Source organism: Electrophorus electricus, chromosome 21 (genome assembly GCF_041902795.1).
Source record: "Electrophorus electricus isolate QZ-2024a chromosome 21, ASM4190279v1, whole genome shotgun sequence".
Taxonomy (NCBI): Eukaryota; Metazoa; Chordata; class Actinopteri; order Gymnotiformes; family Gymnotidae; genus Electrophorus; species Electrophorus electricus.
This window is the reverse complement of record NC_137517.1, coordinates 16,542,501-16,552,500: the sequence shown is the minus strand read 5'-3', so window position 1 is coordinate 16,552,500 and position 10,000 is coordinate 16,542,501. Positions and strand designations below refer to the sequence as shown.

The following is a 10,000-nucleotide window of genomic DNA, read 5'->3' as shown; positions in this document are numbered from 1 at the left end:
ACATGCATTAGCTTTGTCTTGTATGAACAGTAACTGGTTTTGTTTGTTTTGTTTTTTAACTTTATTTCATCCCAAGGATTATAATAAAGTTTCCCGGAGGAGTCTGGTGGCCTTGTGGTGTTTTCACACCAAGAACATTTAATTAAGCAAAAACATCCACACACCCATCCTCGTGTTGGGGGGTGGGGGGGGGGGGGGGGGGGTAGGTAGCTATACCTCTTAAATGGACTCATTGTCCAAACACCACGCACGCGCAGCAGCCCGGGCAGCCTACGGTTGAGTCTGCCGCACGTGCCAGGCAGGTACTGCCTCCTGAGACTCTTCCATTCACAGCTAACGCACGTGGATTTCGTGCATTTCCTCTTTTGCAGAGTGTGGACGTGAGACAAACACCCAGTCAGAGGAGCCTGTTAAAGGCTGGTTCAGGATCAGACTGCACGCAGTAGACCTGTAGAGAATGTGGGGGGAGGAAAAAGAAACCCTGACACCAGATCAGTCTTTAAGCGTCTCCTCTACGTGTACAGTGTAGCAGAATATTGTGTAAAACGGAAGTAGGCCAGCTGAAAGCAGCAGGAAGCGTTAGTGACCATGACTTGCAGACTTGTTCATTTGTGGGGGATTCAGAAATGTAATGACGCAGTTATATGATGCAGCTGAAACGCACGAGTCGCACGGCGAGTCTGCTGATATGGAAAGCCAAAGTGGTCAAAATTCGCCTCAAACGAACCGCGCATTATTTGTAAAACGGCGGGAAACGCGGCGTTTTGGACGCAAAATACAGTATTATTTTTCACTACGCCGTAAAATACGACGCAAAAAACTATCAAAGACGACGTATTTTACACCGTTTATTTGTCAGTTGAAAACGTAAAAAGCACTGCTTTAAGTGTTCCAAAACGCTGTTTTTTACGTGGGTTTGGTGTCCCTACAATGGCGTTTAAAGCACCGCTTTATAGTCAGATAATGAGCTCATTATCTGACTATAAACCAGTAGGTGGAGCTAATTATCTGACTAAACCAGTAGACACTCTTCATGGTAATAAAATTGTTTAATTTACATCAGTTTAAAATTTCATAAGCTTGCCCATGTATCTTTCAGTTCAAATTTACTTGTATAGTACTTTTCATTACAGATGTCGCCACCAGCCAGCTGTAATTGGACTCTGATGTCTGTACAAGGCAACATTAGTAAAGAAAAAATCCTTTCCGACCATGAAGGAACCCTGAGAGCAACCAAGATTCAGAAGTGGATCCCATCCTCTGGTAGACACCAGATATCACAAGCAATACAAAAAGAGCAATGCGAGTTAGGAGCCAATTTAAGAAAAGATGGGCACATACAGTAATTAGTAACATATTAGGAACGATAGATAGATAGCTTAGTCATTTAACAGAAATCTTAAGATTAATCAGAAGAGACCAATGAGTGTGGGCATCTAGCTATGTGAGGTCACCTAAAAAGAGTGACAATGAGAATTAAGTCCATCACGACTGTGTCAGAGGATGAAACTGCTGTAGCTGGAGTGCACAGAGGACACACAGTCAACAAACCAGACAGAATAATGCTGCTGCTGCTGGTGGTCTAATTAGTAAAATCTCCAGCCCAGTCTTTCAGTCTCTTCAGGAGGGTGAGGGATCATACAGGTGAGGTCTTTGTTTTCAAGCACAGCAGGAGTGTCTCTGACTTGCAGGTGACTCCACTGTGGTAGGGACTAACCTGACCAAGAACACACACGTGAACAGCACATAGAATGGGAGACAAACAGAAAAACACATGAGGGCACACCAAACAAACATTCTTTAAAAAATCCAGTGTATAACTCAGAAAAAGAACAGACAAGCCAAATGGACTAGAATGAATGGGGAAAGGACATTGTATATAGATTCTCTCAAGACACATCGCAAGGCCTGTAGCAATAATTTAATTTTAGATGATCAGTGTCATATAGATAATTACAATTAACATTTTTTTTCCTCTTAAAATTTGTATAGTTTTTAAAGAACAAGGCTATTTCTTACTATTTCTTACTTCTAAGCTGGAAATACTCAGTAGCTCCCATTTGAGGACAGACACTGTTCAAATTTGAATAAATAACCACATAAACTCAGAAGATTTGTGACCAGGCAGTTTTTGAATCTTTGAGAGACGGTGGGTCCCGACTGCCCAGTGCTAGACTTGGAGTAAGGACACAAGGGTATAAAACAGGAATACCAAGCGCTCTGTTATCCATATTCGCTGTTTGGCGTCCTTCTTCAGTTTGTTGTGATAAACCTTCCCCTTCCATTCAGTTTTAATCATAACAAGTCTGAAGTCAGCAGTTTAGCTAACGCCACTACCAAACTACACCTCTGATAGCCAGCTAGCCATCAAGTTCAACACAAACATGCATCTGTTCCTACAAGATAACAACCTTGCTTTCAGTCTGCCGCTAGAAGCAACTCATGACTGGCCATCTATAGCTACCTTTGGGTGAGCTTTGTTTTGCAGCCAATTATCAGTTAGCTAGTTGTCTCTGGTTAATATTTTAGCAGTTTATTGGATTCTGTGATTAACTCATTTAAAATGGCACTTACCATGTTAATTTTAATTGAATTACATGGGGTCCTGCATTGTCGAGTGCTGTGTCCGTCTACAACGCATTCCTCCTCGCCATGTTCCAGCTGTAGGAAATGCTAGCTAACTAGTTAACCAAGTTTCAAGTTTGGTTGAATTGCCTATTTAAAGTACTTGCCCATTTGAATAGCCATTTTAAAATACGATGTCTGAAGTACCTAACCATGGTCACTAATGCTAGGTCTACAAATATAATGCGGTTCGTTTGAGGCAAATTTTGACCACTTTGGCTTTCCATATTTCTTTGGTCTCCGTCCGCGTTTACGCGTAACGAGTTTGCCAGGCGTGCTTTGATGAGTGGTGTAACAGCGACCTCTAGTGGTTCGTAAATGGAATGACATTTCGGTGACTACGGCAAGCGCAACTCCAGCTATAAAGTTCAATGTGGCGTACACAGAATGAACTTTCTTCCACCATTCGTTTTAATACCAATAACAGTATATAATTACATAGCCTCTGTTTTTAAACCTTTCCTGTGTTTTCCAAATGTAAATAGTAATTTCCTTTGGTTAATGCAGCTGAGAAACTATGTGCAATACCACTGCAACTGCCTTGCGTGTTGATTGCCAAAAACAACCCCACAAGATCACAAGAAAATAGTACATGTGGTAAACGCCTGTAAAATAACAGCCTGCAGTGTTCGTTCCCAGATGTTTCAGTTGAATAGTATTGTTTTGTATGCGCACTCCAGTGTTGCCCACTGGAAGATGGGTTTTGAGTCTGCTCCAGGCAAGATTTCTGCCTTTTGCTTTGGGGCCTCTACTGTGGGTCCAGTAAACTCTTTGAGTTAATGTTTATTGTTAAAAGCGCCATATGCATAAAATTAAACTGAATTTAATCGAATAAAGGCCAGAGTGACCCAGACGTCCCCGTTTTTAGTGGCCTGAACTGTGAATTAAAACATCCCAGAAAGTCTTAAGAAAGACCTTCAGCAGAGACGGGCCGACGTCTCGCGTTGTGCTCGTTTTGGCCAGCAGAGGGCGCCAGATGCTGCTATCTCCTAACCAGTTCCACCAGTTGCTCGCCTAGTTTTAGAGAATACTGGTGTGTAAACCTCGACCAGAAGCTAGAGCATACGTCCAACGAGTCAACGAGTCCACAGCATTACCTCAAACGTGCATTCAATGCTTGAATGTAGACCACCATACGATCCACAAATAGTGCGTCTTATTTAAACTTTGGGGGGGGGGGAGAGAATAACTTGTTGGATCAGTTAAACGCTTTTAGTTTGACTTGCACACCGTGACTGAATCCCCTAATTTTTGTAACCTGGCGAATGAAAACGCTACACAGTTGCGCCCCTGAACCCGTAAACCCGTGAACCCGTGAACCCGTGAAACCCACGCTGGTCCAAAATCCACCACCTGCGCCGTCGTGCTGCCGCATAATCGAGCTTGACGTGTCGAAATCACGTGGCGCTTTAGGAGCGAGTCGCTCGGACGCGTGCCCGTGCAAGGTGGCCTGAACATGGAGATCCTAACGGAGCAGGACGTGCGCAAGGTGAGACGAACTTAACGCACACAACGGCAGCGCCTTTTAACGGCAAGACTTTTCGATGCGCGTCGGTTAGACTAAGAAGCTGGAGGTTAAAGGGCAAGACGATCAGACGGACGCGACCGTTTCTCCAGCACGAAAGTGTCGCGGTGGTCAGTGCTCGAAGTCCGTTTTGCTTCGATTAACCTCCAAATATCAAATATTTAAATAGAAATGGAAAAATATTTAAAGGACAACTGACACTGCTCCCGTATTGACTGACAAACAATACCCTACAGTAAGTCCTAATTTAATGTTGTTGTTTAACAAACTCTAGCACTTATTTATAGCGCTTATTGTTTAAAATAGACCTGATTTATTTTTGCACTTCTAGGCATCAGCAGTGATCCCTTTATTCTACAGTATTATAGATCATTGGTATCTGGGACTCTAACCTACTGTACTGCACTTGGATATATTCTATAAGTAAATGACCAAGCGCTTTTATAAGTCTCTGGGTAAGAGCGTCTGCCGAATAGCGTAAATGTAAAATAAATACGCAGCAGATAAAAGGAAACGCCTTTAGGGCTGCGCAGACTCGTGTGCCCATGTCGGAGGTGCAGCCTAATGCGGCCTTCTGCGCTTTTGGGGGCAGTTCCAGGATGACGGTTTCCTCGTGCTGGACGGACTCTTCAGCGCCGAGGAGTGCGACGCGCTGCGGGAACGCGCGGGCGGCCTGGTCGCGCGGATGGACGTGCCCACGCACTGCCGCGTGCAGTTCTCCACCGGTCACGAGGAGCAGCTGAAGAGCCAGGTAATGACGCGCGTGGGCGGGGCCTCGGCTCGCGCGTTACCATGCGTCATATCCTGTAATGAAGCGGATAAGCTTGGGTGAGCCTCTTTAGCGAAGATGCAGGAAAGGCCATTTAGTTTCCAGCTGTGGTTCCCTGTGGGAGCTTGTGGTCTTCCTGAGTTCCTAGAACAACAGACTGCATTAGTCAGTCACACCGGCCTTCAATCAAACGTGTGTGTGTGTAAGAATAAGGCTGTTCAAACAGCAGGGTGGTATATCTGATCCTCTTAAAGTGACTGCAGATCTACAAATCACACATTTAGTGAACATGATCAGAGGACATTGCTTAAAGATCCATGGTCATTTTAAAGCACAGGCTCAGTGCAAAAATATGTCGCAACCAATGTTTTACGTCAGGTTTAATGGAATTTATTACACAATCGAGCAGATTTCCTTGAAATCCATACCCTTTCATCACAGCCTTCCCTCCAAAAAAGAGGTGTTGATGAGCTTTCCCTTTTCTGCTGCAAGCAGATATGAGTCTTTTAGCAAGAGTCAAGTGTCTCTTTTTAACTAAAGTCCTAATTCATCCAAAGTCAAATATGAAGCGTCAGTCTTTCCAGCTCATCTCCAGTATTCTACTGCCACCTATCTGCCCATACAGATCAGTCACAGACACAAATGTACCATGGGAAATGCATTACACCGGTGTGTTGTTTGGTATTGTGGCACTGGTAAAATACTTCACAGGTGAAAGAATACAGATCAGAACCTTTTCAGAGACACACGTCCCTGCTTTGCTGCTCAGTTTGGTGTTTATTCTACTGTAATGACACTTTGGTATGTAATCTAGTGTATTGACACTTTGGTGTTTATTCTACTGTAATGGCAGGCCAGCAGGACAAACAAGTCAGTTCAAGTTTAAAGTCAGTGGCCATGAACTCCAAGACAAACCACAAGTCTTTCAGATATCAGTCCTCATGTCTGCTCCAAATCGTTAACTCCGCACTACAACCCAATGCCCAGATCCATGTTAATGACCTTTTACAAGACATCAGTGTGGACTGTGTTAATGACCTCTGATATGACATCAGTGTGGACCGTGATAGTGACCTCTGACATGACATCAGTGTCGACTGCATTAAAGACCACTGTCATGACATCATTGGGACTGGGTTAATGACCTTTAGCATGACCTTAATTACATTTTGTGTTAATTACCTCTGCTATGATTTTAATGAGGTCTTTGCTAATTACCTCTGCCATGACATTAATGAAGTCTGAGTTAATTACCTCTGCCCTGACCTTAATGGCAGCTGTGTTAATGAGCTCCTGCTCAGCATATCATCCAGTTCGCCCGTACGATCCCACCTTCGGGTCATATGATCACCATTTGTCTCTCTACAGGGAAATGCAGAATATTTCATCACGAGTGGGGACCAGATCCGTTTTTTCTTCGAGAAAGGAGTCTTTGATGACAAAGGTCTGTGTCCTGGCAGCTCAGTTCTAGCCAAACTACAACGCTCTGGATTCTCATATCACTCTGTTTTTATCCTTCGTTTCTCTCTCAGGGGAATTCATTGTGCCAAGAGAACGATCGCTAAACAAGATTGGACACGGTGGGTAAAAGCGACTGGATTGTTGTCTACACAGTTATGTTCCAGCTGTTCTGTCTTTATCTGCCCGTTGGGACTGAATTATCGTACCTCCAGGTGTGGAGGCTTGTGCTTGTGTGGAAAATAATATGCTCCTCTACTGCTCCCTGCCTGTCTGTGTAGCTCTCCATGCCTATGAACCTCTGTTCAAATCCATCACTCACTCTCCTAAAGTCCAGGTAAATGACCTCTGACCTCTTTGTACTCTTTGCTCTGATATAAAGAGACATTTTATACATTTTTCATCCAAATTCGTTCTAAAAAATGTTAAAAATCCTTACCCTCCACTGAGATTATTTTTCATACTGTAGTTAAATATATTTGATACTGTAGTTCATTATTATAGGTCATGCTGCATATGTGTGTGTGTGTGTGTGTGGGGGGGGTGTTTCTGTCCCTTACTCCATGTTCTCCCCTTGACCCACAGAACGTGGTTAAGAAACTGGGTCTAACGAATCCTGTGGTTTTACAGAGCATGTACATTTTTAAGGTACAATGCACGCTCGTCATGCTTGGTTTCATCATCCATGCCTGAGGGCTTTGGTGCTGATATCAGCACATGATGCCTGCAGTGTTTGAGGCTGACCGGCTTTGTGTGTTACCTTCTTCCCCGTAGCAACCAGGCATCGGTGGAGAAGGTAAAGCACCTGCAGCACGCCCACACAGAGCCCATACTGGGGGACAGGCCACTTGGCACAGCCTGGTTCAGATAGAGCAATGGGCCTTTAAACCCAAGGCAATTGACCCGTTTTTGGTTTAGCGTTAGTACCACACCTGAGTGTCCTCGGCCTGTTCTCTAGGGATAAGGACAGATGGGAACTGTGTTTCCTGTCCTCTGCAGAACGGCACAATATAACTTCAATTCATTGTTATCGCCAATCAGGCTGCAGTATGTAAATACTCCAACCAATCCCATTTTATTAAACTATGAACTATGAGCATCTTGACCAATCACAGATTTTCTAGTAATTTGACTTCCTTTGGTCTCAATAGGCCATCTGTCTTTAATAGAATTAATAAACTGATTCACCTTTGACCTTTCAGTGACCCCTCATCAGGACGCAACCTTCCTGCACACAGAGCCGCTTGGCCGCGTAACGGGATTCTGGATCGCTCTGGAAGATGTGACACTCGATAACGGCTGCTTGTGGTTCATACCGGGATCACACAATGGTGAAGACACACATGTACACACCACATAGTGAGGAGACACACACACTCACACACATGCACATACAAAAATATGGCAAAGGGTTCTGTTCTAGCCACGAAGATTTGTAGTACAGCAGAGTTTTTGTGTCATTTCGTGAGGTAAGATTTGTGGCTTCAAACATATGTGTGTGTGTGTGTGTGTGTGTGTGTTAGATGGAATCACCCGAAGGTTTGTCCGGACACCTACAGGCACATTTCCTCTGACCGACTTCATTGGCCGTGACCAGACTTATGATGACAGTGTCTTTGTACCAGCACCTGTAAAGAAAGGTGTGTGTGTGTGTGTTTGTGTTAAACACAGTAAAATTTATATGCTTGGCTATAAATTTCTGATTGTCATGTAAACATGACATGCACCGTTTCATACGTTTACTTTGAGGTATTAGAGTAGATTTGTGATTTGAGATTTGAGTGTGGCTGTGTGTTTTTTGTACATGTATGTGTATTTGAGTGTATTTCAAACCCTGAGCTTGGTGGCTTGTTGGCATATTTGAGTGAAGTTCTGCTGCTTGTGCAGGTTCGATGGTTCTGATCCATGGTGAAGTGGTGCACCGCAGTGCCGCAAACACTTCCAACACCTCCCGCCATGCCTATACATTCCATATCATGGAGTCCAAAGACACACGCTGGAGTCCTGAAAACTGGTGAGAAAGTGTTAGTGTTAGTGTTAGGGTTAGTGTTAGTGTTAGGGTTAGGGTTAGTGTTAGGGTTAGGGTTAGGGTTAGTGTCAGGGTTAGTGTTAGGGTTAGGGTTAGTGTTAGGGTTAGGGTTAGTGTTAGTGTCAGGGTTAGTGTTAGGGTTAGTGTTAGTGTTAGTGTTAGGGTTAGGGTTAGTGTTAGGGTTAGTGTTAGTGTTAGTGTTAGGGTTAGGGTTAGTGTTAGGGTTAGTGTTAGTGTTAGGGTTAGGGTTAGTGTTAGGGTTAGGGTTAGGGTTAGGGTTAGTGTTAGGGTTAGTGTTAGGGTTAGTGTTAGTGTTAGTGTTAGGGTTAGTGTTAGTGTTAGGGTTAGGGTTAGTGTTAGGGTTAGGGTTAGGGTTAGGGTTAGTGTTAGGGTTAGTGTTAGGGTTAGTGTTAGGGTTAGTGTTAGTGTTAGTGTTAGGGTTAGTGTTAGGGTTAGTGTTAGGGTTAGGGTTAGGGTTAGTGTTAGTGTTAGGGTTAGGGTTAGTGTTGGGGTTAGGGTTAGGGTTGGGGTTAGGGTTAGGGTTAGTGTTAGTGTTAGGGTTAGGGTTAGTGTTAGGGTTAGGGTTAGTGTTAGTGTTAGTGTTAGGGTTAGGGTTAGGGTTAGTGTTAGGGTTAGGGTTAGGGTTAGTGTTAGGGTTAGTGCTGTAAATCAGCTTAGTTAAAGGCATCAGGTTATTAATTGAGGTTAATGTCACCTTTACTGTCTGCTATTCTCTCTCTCTCTCTCTCTCTCTCTCTCTCTCTCTCTCTCTCTCTCTCTGTCAGGTTACAGCCAACCAATAAGCTGGCCTTTCCCTCACTGTATACCTAGCTCCTCTGCAGTTTGGCTTGGGTATCAGGTTTTGGAATATACTTTTAATAAATAACTAACACATGTAATTAGTCATGTCCTGGGATCATTTTGGGAAATGTTCCCATTATACATTAACATTAAGGATAATTCTAATATAGTTATAGTATACAATATAGTTAATATAGTTATAGTATACAATATAGTTAATATGGTTATAGTATAAAAGTATAAGTATGTAAGTATTTTTCTTGCATAAATTAAAGACATAAAAGTTCCCAGATATAAAGTTGTATGATTTTATTCATATGACCACCAGGTACAGTGACAATAAATCAGTAATCATATTCTGTGACTCCTTGGTTGTTTCCTTGTGTTACGGGCCAGGCAAAAATCAGATGCTCGCGGATAAAAAACAGATTTATTGTAGTAACAGGTAGTGGAAACGGTCACAAAAAAGGAGCAACCCGAAAGTAGGAAAAACAGTCCGTGTCAAAAAACCATCCAATAATCCAGGCAGCAGAATCCAAAAGGGGCAGGCAAAAATCAGAAACGGGAATTGCTAAGTCAAGGTTCGGTACACAGAAAACAATCCAAGAGAACACTTGATATGCATAAGACACTAGAGGCAATACTTCACAGTGTCCTAATGTTCGACAGGCTTAAATAATCAAGTACACAGGTGCGTTCAATATTCCTGTGATGACGATCTGACGTGAAGTTCAGGATTGGTGGAGTCCTGGGTTGGGTCACGAACAGCCTGCTGGGTGTTGTAGTGTGATGA

General features: G+C 43.4%; 2 protein-coding genes across 6 annotated transcripts in view; both read left to right on the top strand.

Annotated features, from left to right (window-relative positions):
• Window positions 1-101, top strand: part of lrrc8aa (leucine rich repeat containing 8 VRAC subunit Aa) — a 17,115-nt gene extending 17,014 nt beyond the window's left edge. For all 3 annotated transcript variants that reach the window (XM_027027048.3, XM_081704628.1, XM_081704629.1), the window contains one exon: window positions 1-101. This exon is cut by the window's left edge and continues 984 nt beyond it. The gene's annotated coding sequence lies outside the window, so the exon portion shown is untranslated.
• Window positions 102-3,967: 3,866 nt separating this feature from the next.
• phyhd1 (phytanoyl-CoA dioxygenase domain containing 1) lies at window positions 3,968-9,571 on the top strand. Of its 3 annotated transcripts, none has more exons than XM_027027047.3 (11): window positions 3,968-4,114; window positions 4,743-4,901; window positions 6,288-6,363; window positions 6,452-6,499; window positions 6,659-6,714; window positions 6,963-7,025; window positions 7,152-7,173; window positions 7,580-7,708; window positions 7,901-8,017; window positions 8,265-8,391; window positions 9,192-9,571. In XM_027027047.3, the coding sequence occupies exons 1-11, from the start codon at window positions 4,082-4,084 to the stop codon at window positions 9,235-9,237; spliced, it is 876 nt and encodes a 291-aa protein (XP_026882848.2). In that variant the 5' UTR covers window positions 3,968-4,081; the 3' UTR covers window positions 9,238-9,571. The 3 variants fall into 3 exon arrangements, with proteins under 3 accessions (XP_026882848.2, XP_081560937.1, XP_081560936.1); XM_081704810.1 differs by lacking the exon at window positions 3,968-4,114 and adding an exon at window positions 4,121-4,385; XM_081704811.1 differs by lacking the exons at window positions 6,659-6,714; window positions 6,963-7,025; window positions 7,152-7,173.
• Window positions 9,572-10,000: the final 429 nt, after the last annotated feature.